Source organism: Cervus canadensis, chromosome 2, assembly GCF_019320065.1.
Source record: "Cervus canadensis isolate Bull #8, Minnesota chromosome 2, ASM1932006v1, whole genome shotgun sequence".
In the NCBI taxonomy this organism is placed as follows: domain Eukaryota; kingdom Metazoa; phylum Chordata; class Mammalia; order Artiodactyla; family Cervidae; genus Cervus; species Cervus canadensis.
The window spans coordinates 114,231,490-114,251,646 of record NC_057387.1 but is presented as its reverse complement, the minus strand read 5'-3'; the positions used below and the strand labels follow the sequence as shown (position 1 = coordinate 114,251,646).

Here is a 20,157-nt window from a genome sequence, read left to right as displayed (position 1 = left end):
AGTCATTTTGAGTGACTGATGTTCACTTGAATTTTATTTTGTAGTTTTGTTGGTATATAATATGTAATATGCATAAGAAGTTTCAGTTCAGCTCAGTTCAACTGCTCAAGTCGTGTCCGACTCTTTGCAACCCCATGGACTGCAGCACGCCAGGCTGCCCTATCCTTGACCAGCTTAAGGTTCGAACATATTTGAATGAAGTAAAAAATGTCAGGCAGCCCAGGGGTGCGTGTCTTCTCCCTTTCCAAGGAGTCTCGTGACTCGGGCTGGAGGAACTCAGGGCTGGCCTCTGGTGGCCTCTTTCTTCTGTCTGCAGGAGGTGCCATCTGCAGAGTCCAGAGCATCTCTGCTCTCTCCGGTACTCTGACACTAGGCTGGTGGCCCGCAGGAGGCAAGGCAGCAGTGGGGCCCAGGACTGATCACACGCCCCTGCTCCTCCAGGGGGCTGGGGTGGGAGGGCGGCAGGAGCCTGGTGGGGCGGGGGGAGTGGGTGCCCTCACTCTTACCTGAACGTGAACCTATCCACGCTCCTGTCCACATCAGTGGACTGTTCCTCCTGGGCCTCAGGGTGGCGGATGGACAGGCGCACGCTGCTGACGGTGGCGTGGCGGATCCTGTGCAGAGCCCACCGCACCGAAATGGCACTGGCTGTCACGTTGGTGACCTCAAGGCCCTCGATGGGGCGGGGTCCTGGGGATAGTGGGCAAGCAGCCTGTGTGGCCCCTCCTCACCCCTGGAGGATGGGGCCGGGGCTGGAGAGGGGGCTTGGGAAGGGCCCTGGGGACCTGCACAGAAGTGGCCTCGAGATGCCCATCCAGTCTGGGCTTGCTGAAGGCATCCCTCAGTCCAGCAGGGACTGGGGGCAGGTGGACATGCCCTGGACCACTGCCTCAGGGCGAGGGCATTGCAAAGGGGCTGCTGTAGGCACTGCCCTGAGTGGTCTTGGCCTGCCAGGGGACAGGATGGGAACTTCCTGACTCCCTGGCTGGCTGGTGGCACTCACTGACTCTCTGCACCATCTGGGGACTCCTGGGGCCTGCCAGGGAGAAGCCAGGAGAGGCCTTGGTGATGCCAGGGAAGGGGGTGAACCCCAGGCCAAGGGAGTTGAGAGGGGTGCCCCAGCCCCCAGAATGCCAAGCCCTCGGCTGCAGGAAGGGTGCCTCACCCCCACCCCGATGGTGCGGGGGTGGCTGTCTTTCTTCCAGAGCCCACCTTGAGCAGCCTCAAAAGCGCGTCTTGCTAGAGCCGAGCTCAGGATGGCCCCGTACACCCCCAGCCCCCGAGGCTCTTCTGTCACACACTGGGGCCACCCTCCTGGCCCTGTGCGCTGTCCTTCCCCAGGACACCCCGCCCTGAGGCCTCGTCCCTCCTCACACGTGGCCCTCAGCGTCCTAGCTGTCGGCATGTGTGCAGCCTCTTTCCGAGGGGCCCAAGAAGGTGCTCCCCTCTGCCCTCCAGGACCCTCGTCTTCCTGCTCACCTGGCCAGCAGGCCATGCCTGCGTCGCTTGCCCTGCCCCCATGACTGGCTGTGCCCACCTGCCCACTTGCCTGCCCGTGCCCACCTGCCCCGCCCTGCCAGCCACCCTCAGGGGGCTCCCAACATGCCCAGTGCTCATGCCCCTGCCCAGTTCTTGTTCCATCCTCCAGCCTCCCCTCCCCATCTCTTGACTCCCTGGGCCAGCACCCACCAACCCACCATCGTGGGAGCATTCCGGGGTCCCCCCTCCCCCACAGCCCCCAGGAGCAGACAGGCCAGCGGGGCCCAGCCTCTGCGCACAACTTCCTTCAGGGCAGCACGCCCAGACGGCCTCCCTGCTGCCTTATGGCTGCCTCTGCTCCAGCCTGCAGGGAGGCTCCAGCCTCACCCCATGGCAGTCCCAGCACCTCCTCAGGGACCCTGCACTCCCCAGCCCCCTCCCTCACCCTGTCACCATCCCTCTCCTCCAGAGGAGGGGCCCTCCCGGCTGGCACCCTGCTGGGGGCGCGCTGCAGTGCCGCATCACTCACTCGTGCGGGTGAGCAGCAGGACGGGCCTGCTGATGTCGTTCTTGTTGTTGGTGTTGCGCTTGACCGAGAAGACGGAGACGTTGTAGGCCCTGCCAGGCGCCAGGGCCCGGAGCTGGTGCACAGAGCGGCCCCGGTCCACGAAGTCCGTGCGGCGGTAGGAGCCGTCCGAGGACGCGTAGGTGACAGCATAGCCGTCCAGCACCTGCCTGGCGGCTGGGCCTTCGGGGGGGCGCCAGGAGATGGAGACCCCACTCTCTTCCACTTGCTCCACCTTGAGGGCCGTTGGTGGGAAGAGCTCTTCAGGGTTTCGGTCAAGAACAAGGGAAGGGGGGTGTCAGCTGTCGGCCGGGCGAGTCCCGGCCCCCAGGCAGGTGTGTAGCCCGCTGGCCCTTGGGCCTGCCCCCCCCCCGGGGCACAGGTGGGCAGCTGCTGGCTGGAGCTTGCCGTGGCGCCTACATCTGGCATCTGGCAGCGGCTCCTGGAGGGTCTCTTGCATGTACCCGAGTGGGACTGCCCAGATGTTGCCCTCGGGCTCGTATGCGCTTCCTGGGCACGCCTGGGGCAGCAGCTGCTTGGACACTCTGCTGCAGGGGCCGCTTAGCTCTTGGTCCCGCCCCGCGGGGTGTCTGCAGCCCTCGGGTGGGAGGGGAGCCCCCACGCTGGCGCCCTCGCTGCCTCACCTTTGTCACAGTCCTTGCCGGTGTAGCCCACTTTACAGGTGCAGCTGTGGGACCCGTTGCTGGCCAGGCAGTAGCCGCGGCCTCCACAGGGGTTTGAGAAGCAGGGGTCACTCACTGTGGGGGGAGGCAGCAGTGAGTGGACGTCTGGCCAGGCACTTTCCCCTGGGCCCTTGATGCTGACCCTGGTGTTGGTGTGCTTGTGGGGTGCAGGTGGGCAGTCACAGGTGGCACTTTGGGGAGCAGATATGGAGGACACTCTCCGGGGGAGGGGCAGGGCTTGCCAGGGGCCCCACGGAGAGGCCAGGCTGGCCCACCCACAGCCAAGCCAGGGTGACCACTCCTGGGGGGCAGCTGAGAACACCAGCCCCTCCACGGCCTGTGTTTGCTGGGGCTGAGGCACAGCCCCGGGCTTCCAGGCCAGGGCCCATAGGGCCCCCCACCCCAGTGAGGCACTCTGGTCGCAAACTGTCCACACCGTGCTCATTGCTGGGCTGGCTCCTGTGCCCCGTGGTGGGGCTGGAGCCCAGGACCCGTCCACCCGGCATATCTGAGCCGTGCCGGTCAGGCCCAGCTGAGGGGACACTTGGGGACAGCACAGGTCAGGCCACCCCACCCTGGGGAGACAGTGAGCTGGGAGAAATGCTGAGCAGAGAAACACGGTGCTGGGGTGGCAGGCGGCGGGGTGGGGGCCGCTGCAGGCCGTGGTCAGGAAAGGCCTCGTCCCTCGCCTGGTCCCCAGGGGCCCTAACAGGCGCATGAGCGAGGGTCTCTCGTCGTGAGGAACTGGGAGCGCCAGTCCCCTGGGGCGGCTGTGAGCTGGGCCCGTCCAGGGCGGCACAGCCTGTGGCTGGACATGGAGCCAGGTGGACGGGGGTGCGCGGGCAGGGAGCGGGACCCCCACCTGTCTCGCAGTGGTAGCCGAAGAAACCCTCTGGGCAGACGCACAGGTAGGCCCCGCCGCCGTTCTCACAGCGGCCTCCGTGCTGGCAGGGGCTGCAGGCGCAGGCGTCCACCTCTGGAGAACACCCAGAGAGTCGGCCAGGGCAGCAAGGGGGTGTCTGGGGGAGGGAGGAGAGGACAGCGGGAGGAAGGGAAGGGACGGCGTGGCGAGGTCGCGGGGGGCAGGGGGCGGGCAGGGGGTGACCCGCACCCTTGGTGGGCACCTGGCCCTTCCCTCGTCCCCCCAGAATCCTGTCCCCGGGCACTGTCCCCGCCCCCTGCTCCGAGCAGCCCAGCATCTGTGCTTGTTGCAAACAGGTCTTCCCGGGTGTCCGGGGCATCGTGAGTGTGGGTGAGGGCCCAGCACGTGGGGACCCCGAGAGCAGCCCCTACCTGTCTCGCAGTGGGCACCAGTGAAAGCGGGGGGACACTGGCAGACAAAGGCCCCTGGGAGGTCCCTGCAGGAGCCTCCGTTTCTGCAGGGCTGCGCCTGGCACTCGTCTGTCTCTGAGGAGAGGGACACGGACACGAGGCTGCATGGCCCCCACCCCGGGGCCTCCTGGGCCCCAGACTGCAGCCTCTCCTGCCCTCACTCTGCCCACAGAGCCTGTCTAGGCCCCTGCTGCCTTCACTGCCCAGGCTCTGTGGCTGCCTGGCCTGCACAGGCGTGAGGGAGCAGGCTTCATGGGGCCGCCCCCCAAGTCCGGCTCGGGCAAAGGACTGGGATCTGCCCCCTGTACCCCCCCTTCTCTGCCCCTGGGTCCTCACCCCCACTTTCCCCCCGCCCCCAACCAGCCAGAGTCTGCGGGAGGCAGGGGAGAGGGTCATGGTTAGCTGTTGTTAGCTGCGCTCAGTCCTCCTGGGGACTGTAGGCAAGAGTATCTATAAACTGCTGTCCCTCTGGACATCAGACCCGGCAGGGGCCCAAGAGAGCAGGCAGCACCCAGCCAGACCCCAGCACACGGAGCGGAGCTGCTGGGCAGGGGCCATGCTGGGCGCTGGGGCTCAAGGGGAGCGGCCGGCCCACGGGAGGCGGGGACCGCCTTACCCCGCTCACAGTGGGTTCCTTCACGCCCTGGGCTGCAGACGCACAGGTACCCGGCGACGCGGTCCTGGCAGGAGCCCCCGTGCAGGCACGGCTGGGATCGGCACTCGTCGATTTCTGAGCGAGGAAAGCCCGGGTGCCAGGTGCCGGGGGAGACCCCAAGAATAGAGCAGTGTTGCTGCTGTTAGCAGGGAGGACTCGAAGCCGGACTAAGAGGGATGCACATGAGCTTTGACAGGAGGCTCTGGGCAGGAGTCTACGACATCCCAGGTGCCGGGAGAGGCCAGAACTCAAGGAGGGCCCTGGAGGGGAAGAGGAGCTCCTCCGGGAAGGGGCTGGGGATGCTCCTGAGGACCCCACCGTGCCTGTTCATTATGTAACAATCGTGCATGAAACCGAGACTCTTGGGGGCCAGCCCTTCATTTTGAAATATTCACCATGGAATTTTAAAAAACTGGGAATTTTGCTCCTGAATTAATGATGTTTAGCTTAAAACAGTTTACTTTTAATGCTTAACATGTAAATAAGTAAATAAATCGTATTGACAGAATGACCCCTGGGGGCCAGCACCTGACCTGGGGGCTAAGAATGTTGGCTCATCTGCTCACATGCATATCCCACTTGTGACTCTAATGTCTGTGGTTATCCTCTCTGTGCCTCCTCAGTTTTTAAATTTTTACCAATATGCCGGACAATACACAGTTTTGTTTTTGCTAGTATGAACGTTATTAATAGGATATTGTGGTTAATGTGCTCTTTTGTCACTCAACATTATATTAATAGATGTTTCTATGTTGTGGGTTGTTCTTTTCATCGCTGTCTAATATTCCTCAGTGTGATTATACCATACTTTATCTCTCTTGTTTGGGGTTGGGTTTAGATTTCTTGCTGTTCTGTGTCTTTCACATCTCCTGGTGTAGAGTTTTCCCTAGATTTACAATTATCAAGCAGTACAATTGCTAGGACACAGTTTATATGAATGGCCAGCTTGACAAATTACTAAATTGTCTTCAAAGTGCTTATACCAGTTTACACTTCCTCCAGCAATTTAGAACAAATCCTGTTTATCCATAGTCTCATCAATATATGGACTTTTTAGACTTCAGAAGTTTTGCCAACTGAATGTATCTCACTGTACTGTTGATTTTCATTTTGCACATCACTGACAAAGGCTTCTATGAAATTCCTACTCATGTGTTTTACCTATTGGGTTGAATATATATGTGTGTGTGTGTATACATATATATGTATGTATGTATATATCACATATAATATATACATAAGTGAAAGTCACTTAGTCATGTCTGACTCTTTGCGACACCATGGACTATATATATAGTCCATGGAATTCTCCAGGCCAGAATACTGGAGTGGGTAGCGTTTCCCTTCTCTAGGGGATCTTCCCAACCCAGGAATCGAACCCAGGTCTCCTGTATTGAAGGCGGATTCTTTACCAGCTGAGCCACAAGGGAAGCCCGACTTTCTTAAGGCTGATGAATTTAAGTTCCTAATTTTTAACTAGTCAATTTGTCCATTTTTTCCTTTTATACTTAGTGGTTTTTGTGGAATCTTTCCCTGCCTTAAGGCCAAAAAGATAGTTAACCTACATTCCCTACACAAAACTATATAGTTAAAAAAAAAAAACCTATTTAAGTCCTTAATACATCTGGAACTAATTGTTGGGTGTGGTGAGAAGTGGAGAAACAGTGTAATGTTTTCTGAGTACCTAACCATTTTATTCCAGCTGTCATGAAGATTTTCTCATATGCTTTCTTACAGAAGTTTATAGATTTAGCTTTTACATTTTGTCTATAATTCACTTCACATATATAAAAATTATCATTTTGATGCTGTTGTACATAATATTATTTCATTTCATTTTCCAAGTCTCCGCTGCTAGAATATGAAAATATAATTGTTTCTGTGTATTGACCCTGTATCCTGTGACCTGCTTGAATTCACTTATTCTATTGCTTCTGTTGTAGAATTTCTTAGAATTTTCTGTGTGCACGATCATGTCATCTTTACTTCTTGCCTGATAGACATGAGGTCTTCCTTTTCTCTCCTATGGCATGGTCTAGGGCCTCCAGGACAATGGTGGAAGGCACTGGTGAACCTTTGCTTTACCACTGATAACAGCAGGAAGTCTTTTACCCGTAAGTACTTTGTTAGCTGTTGATTTTTTTCATGGATGCCCTTTGATCGGGTTAAAGAAATTTTCTCCTACTCTTAGTTTGTTAAGAATTTTTAAAATAATAGTTGAATTTTGTCAAATGACTTTTTCTGCATCTATTAAAATAATCATATTGTTTTCGCCTTTATTTTCTAATATGGCAAATTACATTTACTGATTTTCAAATGCTAAACTATTCTTGAGATAAATCCCTCTAGGTCAGGCTGTATTAGCCTTCTGATGTAATAGTGGGTTGGATTTTAATAATGTCTTGTTAGGATTTTTGTGCTTTGCACATGAGGAATATTGTTGGCCTGTAACTTCATTTTTGTAGTGTCTCTGGTTTTGGTATAAAGGCGATACTTGGTCTCATAAAATGAGCTGAAGAGGGTTCCTTCCTCCTACATTCTCTGAAAGAGCTGTGTGGATAGTATTATTATTCCTTCTGAAATGTTTGACAGAACTCAGTGAAGCAGTCTGGTCCTGCCATTTTCTTTGCAGGGAAGTTTTTAGCCACAAGTTAAATTTCCTTAATAGATATGAAGCTCTTCATATTTTCTATTTATTCTTGTGTCAGTTGTGGTCATTAGTGTCTTTCTTCATTTTTTCCAAATTGTGAGATATATTGGCCTGAAGTTGTTCACAGTATCTCCTTGCCTTTTAAATGCTCATATAGTCTTTAGTGATGTCCCTTTTTTCATTCTGATATTGCTAACTTTTATTTTTTTCCTTGATCAGTCTAGCTAGAAGCTTATTATCTTTATTGATCCTTTCAAGGAATCAGTTTTTGGTTTCATCTGCACATGTCTTCTTTATAATTAATTATAAATTATAAAAAATATGTCATTTAATCATTATTTGTTGTTGATATATAAAAATGCAATGAATTTTGTTATAATAACCTATATTCACCAAACATATTACATGTCCTATCATTTATATAGTTTTCTTTTGGTTGAAAGACAACCATATTGGCTGTAAATACTAACATTTTTACTTCCCCCTTTAGCATTTTCATGACTTTACTTTCTTTTTCTTACTTTATTGCATAGGCTATTACTGACAATGTAATATTGACTAGACTTAGTGATAATGGGCATCCTTATTTTGTTCTGAATTTTAAGGGGAATGTTTCTCCACTTAGGGTAATGTCTGTTCTAGGTTAGATAAGACCCATCATAAAACTGCCTCAGAAGCTAATTTCCTTCTTCCTGTTGGTAGCTCAGCATGTCTGAGTCAGTTCAACAGAAGAGCAGCTTTTGAATTCCAGATCCCCCTCCTGTATAATGAGGATCAGGGAACACTGGTCCACAGCTTCCTCTCCTTGTTTTTGTCTGCACCGTGCAGCACGCAGAGCCTGCTTGACCAGGGACTGGACCTGTGCCCTCTGCAGGGGAAGCATGGGGCCTTAACCATGACCGCCAGGGAAGCCCCAAAGCTCTCTTGAGGGAACCTGTCCTCATTCCTTTGTAAATACATGGAGTATAATTGGTGTGCTTCAGTGTCATCGTGTGTTCAGCCTAGCTTATGCCTGGTCTAAGCACATCTCCCTGGTCTAAGCACATCTCCCTGGTCTAAGCACATCTCCCTGTGGGCTAATGAACACTTGGGGGGCTCTGTGGGCTCTGCTATTTCTCTTTTATAAGTTTTCCTTCCAATAAATCCTGTATTATACCATGTGGTACTAGAAAGGTGTGTGTGTATCATATTATTTTTATCTGGATGAGGAGTACTTTTAAAAGTCTTACTTGGTAGGAATCTGTTACTTGAATAGGTATGAATTTTATCAAATGCTTATTATACATTCATTGAGATTCTTATATGACTTTTCTCCTTTAGTTGGTTAGTGTAGCAAATTTTTCTAATATCAAACTATTTTTACAACAACTCAACTCAAGAATGGTGTGCGTGTGCTCAGTTGTGTCTGACTTTGAGGCCCCATGGACTGTCGCCCACCAGGCTCATCTGTCCATGGAATTTTCCAGGAAAGAATAAAGGAGTGGGTTGCCATTTCAAGCAAGAATACTGGGGTGGGTTGCCACTTCTACTCTAGGGCATCTTCCCGACCCAGGAATCAAACCCATGTCTCTTGGGTCTCCTACATTGGCAAGCCGATTCTTTACCACTGGCATCACTTGGGAAGCCCCATTATGGTGTATATAGTCTTTATAGACTGTCACATTTCTGTATCTATTTCACGTTTAATGGACCCATAACTTTACTGTATCCACCTGTCCATGTCTGGTGTTGGTTTAAGGTTATCCTGGCCTCGTGGAGTGGTTGGCACACACTCTTTTCTACTCCCCAGGAGGGCCTGTGTAACACTGCAGCAGTCTGCTTCTTGGCAGTTTGGTGGGATTGATCCATGGCATTGTTTGGGCCTGGTGCTTCCTTGTGAGAAAACTTTACATCCTCAGCCCTCTGATGAGTTAAAAGGTATGATTTTATGGGCTCTCTGGAGCTTCCCTGATGTTACAGTGAGAGTGACGGTGTTTTCTAACTGTCTGCACCCTAACTGAATGGATCACTTCACTATCTTTAAAATGCCATTTTATTATCTCAGTCCTGATGTCTCTCTCTAAGTCTGGTGCTGATCTGACTCTTGTTCCTTTGTGGATTCTTGTCCCTTTTTCTAAGGATCTATTCCTGATTTTCTTAAATTTTATTGTAATGTGTCTAATGTTTCTCTTTCCTCCTGTTTGACATTCTGCAGGCACTTTCAATCTCTGATCATTTATCAGTTATTCTGGGAATTTAGCTCCATAGTTGTTGCAACATTCCATCCTATTTTAATTTTTGTCACTCTTGGAGTCCTGTTACCTCAATGTCAGCACTTATACACTCCTCAAAGCCTACATTGTCTTTCTGATTTATGAGTATTTCCCTTCTTCTCTCTGGTACAACTCCTTACACTGATCTTTCAACTCATTAGCTTCGTCTTTGTCTGTTCCCATTTATAAGTTGTGCCTGTTACTTCTACTATTACAGTTTTTCAGTCATCTTATTCTGCTTTCTTTTAAATATTATTTGTTGATTCTATTTTTATGGCCAACGCCATGTTTCTTTTTGTGTATTTGTCATGCTTATTTTACATTCTTACTCATCTTCTACGTTTCTCCTCCCAGTAGTATGTATTGTCTGGGCTCTATTACTGTTTCTGAGGTGGCCGTGTTCCTCCAGTGTCCTGGTACCCTGGCTTGTGAGCGCACGTTCCCTGGTGGTCCCCACTCCTCCTCTGATGGCACGTTGCGGAGAAGCAGCACTGGGCCCGGGGTGGCCTCCTAGACAGTGACCACGAGCCCTGGGGGGCTTGGAAGGACAGATGTAAAGGAGCATGCTTAAGGCCAGGGACTGCTCCTGTGTTCGGGAACTCCCCCCTTGAGAGGGCTGCCCAGGCCCCACGCCTTGCAGGGCATCTGGGAGGGAGCACTGTGTCCTGTGCCTCTCTTCTTTGGATTGCTGTCCTGTCCCTAAGCTATTTTGCTGAAAACTCTTTGTCTGCTGAGACTGTTACCGTCACACCGATGGTCTGAACAGCTTGGGATGTTCTGTTTGCTTAATGCACTGCTGCAGTGGCATTGCAGCACCGTTGTCTCCAGGTGCCTGGACCAAGGAGGGCCTTGCCTGCGGGCAACACCCCTTAAATGCTCATGCAGGGTCTGATCCCACAGGCCTGGGTGGGCCTGGGAGCAGGAGTGGGTCCTAAGCCCTGATCTGCCTCTGCAGGGCTCTGCCTTGGGGCTGCCTCCTGGCCTCAGTGGCTTCCTCTGCAGAGTGGGCTTGTGGGTGTTGGACCTCATGCTCTGGGGTGCTCTGAGGACCAGAAGCCCTTAGAGAAGGGTCCTGAGTGGAGGGGACCGGTCGTCCCCACCATCAGCACCAGGTCTTGGCCTCCCTTGGCACAGAGGAGACACAGGCCAGGGTCAGAACTGCGGCTCGTGCCCCCCGCTCAGCCCAGGGGAGCGGGGTGTGGCTCCCCCCCCCGGCAGAGGGCCCCGGTCACCGTGGCACTGGGGGGGCGCGCTCCAGACGCCCTGTGGCTGGCACACCCGGACGTGGCTGGAGGCGCTCGGGCTGTAGCCTCGGTCACACGAGTACAGGGCCACCGAGCCCAGGCGGGTGCCGTTGAATCGCACGGTGGCGTGCTTCACCTCGCCGGGGGGGCCGCAGTCCACCTCTGCAAGGACACGCGGCCCAGTCCTGCACTGCAGGCCCCTGCCTGGCCCCCCGCTGCTCTGACCCGAGCCCCTTGCTCCCCATGCAGCCTGTCCAGGGGACAGAACCGGCCCCCAGGGGCTGCTCAGGGGTTTCCTTCCCCTCCCTCCCCTGCCCCCTGCTGAGCCCTGCCCTGCCCTGGCCCCAACCTGGCCCACTCACCTGCCTGGCACCGGCGTCCTGTGTACCCTGCTTGGCAGTGGCAGGAGAAGTCTGTGCCCAGGTCCTCGCAGGTGCCCCCATTCATGCATGGGCTCCGGAAGCAGGGGGAGGGGGCTGCAAGGGCGCGGGGACCCCATTGTCCATCACTGTCCCCCCGAGGCCTCTGCGCAGCAGGGGCGTCCTGCGTCTCACACCAGCTCTGCCTCCCGACCGCGGGGCTGTGAGGAGCTCCCCCTTACCTATCTCACAGTGCCGCCCTGAGAAGCCCGGGGGGCAGTCACACTTGTATTTGCCGATGTAGTGGAAGCAGGTGCCGCCGTTGTGACAGGGGCCCGAGGCGCACGAGTCTGGCTTCCCTGTAAGCAGAGGCAGCCGTCAGGCAGGGCCAGGGGTCGCGTGCACACCCCCCCACCCTCAGCAGGGGCGGTAGGGGGCTTGTGGGGTGCTCCTGATGAGCAGATGCAGGGAGCAGGGGTCCCAGGTCAGCCCCTCCCCGCCCTCCCCAGGCCGGCGTGCCGCTGGGCCCGCACCGATCTCGCAGTGCCTGCCAGTGAAGCGGTAGGGGCAGTCGCAGTGGTACTCGCCGCCAGCCTCCTTACACGTGCCTCCGTTCCTGCAGGGCCCGGAGCTGCACAGGCGCGGCCGGGCTGCCAGGGACAGACAGACAGACAGGCAGGCAGGCCGGTCGGCTGGGGCCAGCCTCCTGGCCCAGAGTGCCCGCAGGCCAGGGCTTCCAGTTAGCGGAGCCCCTGAGCCAGTCAGGTGCTCCCCACTTGGCCCGGGGGCCCTGTGCCCGCCACCCCGCCCCCCTGTGCCTGCTGTCCCCACTCAGCCCGGGGGCCCTGCGCCCTCTGCTGTCTCCTCTGCCCAGGCTCTGTTGAGAAGCGCTGGAGAGCTGCCCCCACTCTTCTCCATTCCCCTCAGACTTGCATGTTTCCATGCCTCACTGGGGGCCTTCCCTGGCCCTTGGGGGGCCCGCCACCCTCTTGTACTGGGGGCCTTCCCTGGCCCTTGGGGGCCCGCCACCCTCTTGTACTGGGGGCCATCCCTGGCCCTTGGGGGGCCCGCCACCCTCTTGTACTGGGAGCCTTCCCTGGACCTCGGGGGCCCGCTACCCTCTTGTACTGGGGGCCTTCCCTGGCCCTCGGGGGGCCCGCCACCCTCTTGTACTGGGGATGTCCCACCTTCACAGGTCAGCCAGCATTGTAGACCCTTGGCCCCCTCAACGTTCTTGGGGGGAATGTGAGGCAGGAGGGCCCCCCCCCCCACGCCCTGTGGGGCCTCACAGGATGCTTGTCCAGGTTCTGGCCACCCCCCCACCATGTCCCTCTGCCCCCTCTGGGGACGCCTTGGCCAAGGCATGCATGACCTTGGTGGCCCGTGCTCGGAATCAGCCTGCTCTCTGGAAAGCCCTCCCCCGCAGGGTGGGGAGGCCATGGGTGCTGTAGTTGGAGCCCCAGGGACCCAGTCTCAGGGCCGCCGTGGGAGCGGCAGAGGCAGGGGTTCAGGTTTCAGCTCTCTGGACACATGAGGCAGCAGGAGGGCTGGACGGGGCCCAGGCGCCAAGTGCGGGAGGACAGACGTGGGCATACGGGCCAGGCAGCCAGCACCTTGGGCCCCGACCAGGGGACGCTGGGTCCCTGAAGAGAGTCCTGAGTGCTGCTTCCAGCTGCTGGAGGGACAGTCCTGGGCGGGCAAGGTGAGCACAGTGACGCCCACAGTGCATTTGCTGAAGAGCGCTTACATTCTTAAACGGCTAACCTCTGTGATTAAGTTGTAAAATGTCGACATTCTCCAATTGCATTACATTTATAAAGTCGACTCCGTGGACATGAATCTGACAAACTCTGGGAGATGGTGAAGGACAGGGAAGCCTGGCGTGCTGCAGTCCGTGGGGTCACAGAGAGTTGGACACAACTTAGTGACTGGACAACACTGAATTTTTTGTCAGTCAGTGATTGTAAAATCCACAGGAAAAACTGAGCAGGAAGGGAGTGCGCTGTGAGGAGAGCGCCGTGAGCAGAGCGCTGTGATGAGCAGGAGCCCCCACCCCCCAAGCTGCCGTGCCCCACCTTTCTCACAGTGGCGGCCGTGGAAGCCCCGCGGGCACGCGCACGTGTAGGAGTCTTCATGCGCGTCACAGGAACCTCCGTTGAAGCAGGGGTCGGAGTCACACGGCGACGGCAGCGCTGTGGGGCAGAGGGCGGTCATCCAGGCGTCCTGGCCAGAAGCGTTGCCAGAGTCTTGAGTCCTCATACTGGGCTCGGAGGCCCCCCCTAGAATTTCTTCTATCACATTTTTTATTTTTCTAGATTTTGCCTTTGCTCCTCTGTGAACTGGGACTGAGCTGGGACTGAGCTGTGGTCCACAGGAGTCCTGGTGTCAGGACCACCTGATACCACGTCACCACCATCACATGTGACGACTCACTACCCAAGTCACTCGGTATCTGCACCAACACATACGCGTGCAAACATGCTTCTCCGCGGGCTCTTGTCAGGCGTTAACATCCCAGCAGCCGAGCTGGAAGGCAGCTAGTGACGCTCACACGTGGCCTGCAGCGGGTGGAGCAGGGTGCGTGGCCAGGCTGTCCACCCCCAGGTCCCCTCACAGGCCTCCTCCTGCTGCACCCAGGACCTCCCAGCACCTTCTCCCCCGCCAGCTTCCAGGCAGGCCCCACTCACAGTGGCTGACGTTATGGTCGGTGTGGCAGACGCACAGGTAGCTCCCGCCGTACTCCATGCAGTAGCCGCCGTCTGGGCACTGCGTGTTCATGTTGCAGGGTGTGGCCGTGACCTCTGCACATGAGGGGGAGGCCCAGGGACTGCGTGACCCCTAGGGTGACCAGGCTGGGGTGCCCCCCACACCCGGGGCTCACCGTGGTTTCCGGGATTCTCAGGGCAGGGCAGGACGGAGCCCCTGTCCCAACCCTGGGCACTCACCAAATTCGCAGAGGAGCCCGAAGAAGCCTGGTGGGCACTGGCAGAGGGTGCTATTGGCCCCCAGGCACCTGCCACCGTTGCGGCACTCACAGCTGCTGGGGGTTCCTGCCATGGAGGGAGGGGGCAGAGGCCTCAGTGTGGGGGCACCCTCCTGACCACTGTCCCATAAAACCTGCTGTGCAGCCCCTCTCCCCACTCCCAGATCCTCTCCATGGGTGTCCACATGCACAGCCCACGGGGCCCCCACCCTGGCAGCCCAGCCCACACGCACTCTCCCTGCAGTCGAGGCCCATGAAGCCTTCAGGGCATTCGCACACGTAGCCGTGATCTGCATCCACACAGGTGCCTCCATTCTGGCAAGGGGCTGAGAGGCAGGCGTCGGGCACTGGGTGGTGTCCTGCAAGAAAGCCAGTGGTCACCCAAGGCCTGGCAGAGGGCCTGGGCTGGGAGTGGGTTAACAGGGCCTTGGACCAGAGAGGAGGCGTGTTAACCTCTGTTCTTTGTGCCAAGTGCCTGGAGACTGGGCTCCAGCAGCCCTCAGTCCCAAACTCCCTCTCTGGAGCAGAAGCTGGAGTGCAGAGGGGCTTGTGGTACATCAAGGGCCTGGCTGAGGCCAGAGTCTCCAAGCGTTGCTCATCAAGCTCCTCTGTTAGTTAAATGCTCAGGGTTTTCCAGGTATCTTTCTGCTGTTGATTTCTAGTTTAATTTTGCTGGGGTCAGAGAACACAGTCCTTTTCAGTTTATTGAGCTTCATTTTATGGTCTATCATGGTGAAGGCTCCGCAAGCCCTGGAAGGAACATGGGTGTCTATGAATATCAGTCAGGCTGGGCCGGCCAGCAGTGCTTGCTTGTCCCTGTATCCTGGCTGGTCTCCGTGCTTGTGTCCTCTGAGCTGCTGAGAGGCCGTCTGAAAAGCATCTTTGTTTCATCTTAATTTCTGAAAGACAGTGTTTCTGGGTATACAGCACTAGTGTGATATCTTATTTCTTTCAGGGCTTTAAGGGTTCTGTCCCACTGTCACCCAACCTGCATTGACTCTGATGATGAGTCTGCTGTCATCCTTGTGTCTCTGTGTCTTTTCTCTCTGGCTACTTTTATTATTTCCTGTTTGTTGTTGCTGCTGTTGTTCAGTTGCTCAGTCACGTCTGCCTCTTTGTGGCTCCATAGACTGCAGCACACCAGGCTTCCCTGTTTTCACCATTTTCGGGAGCTTTCTCAAACTCATGTTCCTTGAGTCGGTGATGCCATCCAACCATCTCCTCCTCTGTCACCCACTTCTCCTGCCTTCACTCTTTCCCAGCATCAGGGTCTTTTCTGATGAGTGAGCTGTTCACATCAGGTGGCCAAAGTATTGGAGCTTCAGCTTCAGCATCAGTCCTTCCAATGAATATTCAGGGTTGATTCCCCCTAGGATTGACTGGTTTGATCTCCTTTCAGTCCAAGGGACTCTCAAGAGTCTTCTCCAATGTCACAGTTTGAAAGCATCAATTCTTCGACACTCAGCCTTCTTTATAGGTCTAACTCTCACATCCATACATGACTACTGGAAAAATGATAGCTTTGACTATGTGGACCTTTGTCAGTAAAGTAATGTCTCTCTTTTTAATATGTTGTCTAGGTTTGTCATAGCTTTTCTTTCAAGGAGCAAGCATCTTTTAATTTTATCGCTGCAGTCACCATCTGCAGTGATTTTGGAGCCCAAGAAAATAGTCTGTCACTATTTCCATTGTTTCCCTATCTATTTGCCATGAAGTGATGGGACCAGATGCCATGATGTTAGTTTTTGAATGTTGAGTTTTAAGCCAGCTTTTTCACTCTCCTCTTTCACCTTCATCAAGAAGATCTTTAATTCCTCTTTGCTTTCTGCCATAAGGGTGGTATCATCTGCATATCTGAGATTATTGATATTTCTCCCGGCAATCTTGATTCTAGTCTATGATTCATCCAGCTCCGCATTTTGCATGATGTACTCTGCATAGAAGTTAAATAATCAGGGTGACAATATACAGCCTTGATGCACTGCTTTCCCAATTTTAAACCAGTCTGTTGTTCCATGTTTGGTTCTAACTTTTGCTTCTTGACCTGCATACAGGTTTCTCAGGAGGCAGGTAAGGCAGTCTGGTATTCCCATCTTTTTAAGAATTTTCCAGTTTGTGATCCACACAGTCAAAGGCTTTAGTGTAGTCAATGAAGCAGAAGTAGATGTTTTCATGGAATTCTCTTGCTTTTTCTGTGATCTAATACATATTGGCAGTTTGATCTGTGGTTCCTCTGCCTTTTCTAAATCCAGCTTGTGCATCTGGAACTTCTCAGTTCATGTAGTGGTTTTCAGCAATTTGATTTATGTTGGGCTTTGTATGGTTTTCTTCGTTTTTCTTGAATTTTGGGTTTTCATTTTCATCAGACTTAGAAAATGTTTGGCTGTTGCTTTTTTACACATGTTTCCTGCACCCCTTCAGCCCATCCCTCCTTCAGGGGCTCCAGGGCCACACCTGCTGGACCGCATGGTGTCCGCGCACAGGCCCTGCCTTGCTGCTGTCCTTCCACCTTCTCCTCTCTGGGCTGCATGTCGAGTTGTTTCCATTTCTCTCTTCAAGGTCATTGACCTTTCCTTCTGCAGTGTCTGACCTGCTATTAACACCATCCAGTGTCTTGTTTTTTTTTTTTTTTTTTTAATTCAGATTTATGTTTTTTATCTCTAGAAACTTTTTTTTTATATCATCTACTTCTCATTATGTCTTTTCCCTCAACAGCCTTGAACATATGGCACATGCATGTTCATGATGGATGATCAAACATTTGTATTTGCTGATTCTCTGGCCATCTCTGGCCACTGTTTCTTTTGATCTATTTTACTTCTGGCTGTAAGTCATACACTCTCAACATTTTGTATGCCTAGTAACTTTTGGGTGGATATTTTGGAGTCCTGGATTCTGTTATATTCATCTAAAGAGTTTAGAATTTTATTCTGACATATGGTTAAATTCAGTGTAGTTCAGTTGCTCATCATGTCCAACTCTTTGCAAACCCATGGACTGCAGCACGCCAGGCTTCCCTGTCCATCGCCAACTCCTGGAGTTTACTCAAACTCTTGTCCATCGCGTCAGTGATACTATCCAATCATCTCATCCTCTGTCATCCCCTTCTCCTCCCACCTTCAATCTTTCCCAGCATCAGGGTCTTTTCCAGTGACTCAGTTCTTTGCATCAGGTGGTCAAAGTATTGGAGTTTCAGCTTCAGCATCAGTACTTCCAATGAATATTCAGGACTGATCTCCTTTAGGATGGACTGGTTGGATCTCCTTGCAGTTCAAGGGACTCTCAAGAGTCTTCTCCAACACGACAGGTCAAAAGCATCAATTCTTTGGCACTCAGGTTTCTTTATAGTCCAACTCTCACATCCATACATGACTACTGGAAAAACCATAGCCTTGACTAGACAGATCTTTGTTGGTAAAGTATGCCTGTGCTTTTAATATGCTGTCTAGGTTTGTTATAGCTTTTCTTCCAAGGAGCAACCAGCATTTAAAACAACATGCAGTAGAACAGAAGCGAGCAGACGTCATCATGTGTAGTAGAGATCAGCCCAGGGTTTGTTTCCTGGCACGGTGAGGGCTCTGGGGCAGGGAGAAGAGGCAATAAACAGCCAAGAATCTGCCAAGGGGGTGGGGCCTTGGGAGTGTGGCCATCCGCCTCAGAGAGGGGAGCAGACTGCCTGGGCCTCATCCAGCACGTGGACAGCAGAGCCCAGACCAGAGCCCACCCATGGGAGCTGCAACACGGCCATTACCTGTCTCACAGCGAGGTCCCTCGAAGGGTTCCGCACACAGGCAGGTGAAATTCCCCACCAGGTCGACACATGAGCCTCCGTTCAGGCAAGGGTCGGAGCTGCACTCGTCCACGTCTGCAGGTGGCAGAGGTGGGGGCTCGGCTCCACACCAGCCTCTGCCCACCCAGCACCCAGCCCCCCATACCCCACCCCGCGCCCCGCCCCCGCCCCTCCCCGCTGCCGGCTGAGGGCGCACTCACCTGTCTCGCAGGCCGCCCCTGTGTAGCCCGCTGGGCACACGCACGCGGCGGTGCTGCCCTCCGCCCGGCACCAGCCGCCGTTCTGACATTCTCTGTCATCACATGGAGACTGTGCTGCGAGCACAGTGTGCAAGGCCATGGGGTTCCCGGCTGTGCAGCCTGGGCTCCCGCTGAGCCGCAACCCCGACCCTCGGGCTGCATGTGGGGGGGCCTGGCTGTCTCCAGGGAGCAGTGGGCCCTGGAGCCCAGGGCTGTCCCCTGCCACTGGCACCGAATGCTTGTCTGAACTGGGTTTATCCCAGCAGATGGCAAGGGCACGGGGGTGAAGGGGCCCAACTTCCAGCCTCCTGGGTGGTCCCTGTCTCTGGGACCCTGACCCCACCAGAGCAGGGCTGGGCATGGGTGGGAGCCGGGAGACTTGAGGCAGCCAGCGCCCACGTCCCTGCTGGACGCTGCCCGGTGCCCCTGCTGGCATGGACTCTGGGCGCCGAGGTGGGTCCGGAGACCAGGGAGCCTGGTTGGGGGCTGGGGCCGCTGCTGCGGGTGTTGCTGTGGTGGCCATGGAGAGGCCAAGGCTCAGGGCTGCTGGCGCTGCCCCAAGGCCCCCAGGGCCCTGCTGGCCTGGACACGTGTCTACACACCAGAGTCAGACACTTGAAAACATTCCCTATGGCCCCAAGTCTCCATTAGAAATGTTTTTCTAGCTGACACTGGTGCGGGTGTTACCTGTTCCCCTTTGATTTAACAGTGTTGTGTTTCTAAATGACAATTTACATCCGTGAGTGTCTGGGGGGGAGTGTCTCTGGCTGAGCCGATGGGGGTCAGGGGCCACCATGCTCTGATCTTAGGGCTCCATCCGTTGGGCTCCCCTAGCAGCTTCCACCATCGCTCACCAAACTGCAATGTGGGCTGCAGTTTGGGAGCAACAAGAGGGTCTTGAGAAAGACCTCAACCCATGGCTGGGCCGAGAGAGCCCCAGGGTGGGGAGAACCAGCCTCCACTCCTGCCAGGAGCCCCTGGGGGCACAGGTCCTAGAGTGAGAGGGTCTGGGAGCAGGCCCTGCCCTGTTGCAAGGCCTCACAGGTCTGAGTGTGTGCTCAGTTCTCCTGCCACGCCCCAGGGCGCGGCCTCTCCTCCGGGCTCCGGGCTCCTGCACCCCCCCACCCCACCCCGCCACTGCCTTTCCGGCCACCCCCATCTGAGGCAAGGCTCCCTGCAGCGTGTCGACCTGACGCCCCCACCCCGGTTGGGCAGGACCGTCCCGGGCGCCTGTGGCCCCTGGCTCGTGGGGCTGGCGGGCTGCTCTTACCTGTCTCACAGGTGGGTCCCCTGAACCCGGCTGGGCACTGGCAGCTGAAGCTGTTGACGCTGTGTGTGCAGGTCCCACCATTCTGACACGGGCGGGAAGCGCACTCATCCACATCTGGAAAACGGGCGGCTGAGGCCTCAGTGGAGGGATGCCTGGGAGGGCCGGGCCCGCCAGGGCTGGGCGGGCTCACGGCCCTGGAGCTGCTGTGTCTGGCTCCCCCACGGTGTCGGTGCATGCCGCCCAGGACACGGGGACGGAGACCCTGGGCCGCAGGTTGCGGAACCTCCAGGGAGATGTGGGGGGGCTTCCTCCCTGGGCTGGTCCCTCCAAGGGATGGGGAAGGGGGGGGTCCTGCAGAAGCTCACCCAGGTGGCACGTCCTCCCCGTGAAGCCCGAGAGGCAGGAGCAGGTATAGGAGGGGTTGCCTGTGACGCAGTCGTCGATGCACTTGCCGCCGTTGAGGCAGGGACGCAAGGCCTGGCACACGGAGGCTGCGGACACACGGAGGGCAGAGCGTCAGCCCGGCCCGGAGCCCCCCTGGGGGAGGTGCTGCGCCGCCCGCAGCCGCCTAGTGAGCACCCACGGTTTCCCTGGCTTAGGGGACGGGCAGCCGGCAGAGCAGCTTGTGGGGCCCTCCGCGCTGCAGGGGCAAGGAA

General features: G+C 55.5%; 1 protein-coding gene across 2 annotated transcripts in view; it reads right to left on the bottom strand.

Annotated features, from left to right (window-relative positions):
* Positions 1-20,157, bottom strand: part of SNED1 (sushi, nidogen and EGF like domains 1) — a 73,276-nt gene that overhangs the window by 20,079 nt on the left and 33,040 nt on the right. For both annotated transcript variants that reach the window (XM_043462203.1, XM_043462204.1), the window contains exons 5-22: positions 19,867-19,992; positions 19,502-19,615; positions 18,193-18,306; positions 17,954-18,067; positions 14,436-14,561; positions 14,165-14,269; positions 13,907-14,020; positions 13,295-13,411; positions 11,753-11,869; positions 11,462-11,578; positions 11,223-11,336; positions 10,849-11,022; positions 4,676-4,789; positions 4,021-4,134; positions 3,590-3,703; positions 2,689-2,802; positions 2,009-2,305; positions 507-690 (exon numbers count right to left, since the gene is read on the bottom strand). In XM_043462203.1, the coding sequence (XP_043318138.1) occupies positions 507-690; positions 2,009-2,305; positions 2,689-2,802; positions 3,590-3,703; positions 4,021-4,134; positions 4,676-4,789; positions 10,849-11,022; positions 11,223-11,336; positions 11,462-11,578; positions 11,753-11,869; positions 13,295-13,411; positions 13,907-14,020; positions 14,165-14,269; positions 14,436-14,561; positions 17,954-18,067; positions 18,193-18,306; positions 19,502-19,615; positions 19,867-19,992 (2,389 nt within the window). The remainder of the gene's footprint in view (positions 1-506; positions 691-2,008; positions 2,306-2,688; positions 2,803-3,589; positions 3,704-4,020; positions 4,135-4,675; positions 4,790-10,848; positions 11,023-11,222; positions 11,337-11,461; positions 11,579-11,752; positions 11,870-13,294; positions 13,412-13,906; positions 14,021-14,164; positions 14,270-14,435; positions 14,562-17,953; positions 18,068-18,192; positions 18,307-19,501; positions 19,616-19,866; positions 19,993-20,157) is intronic.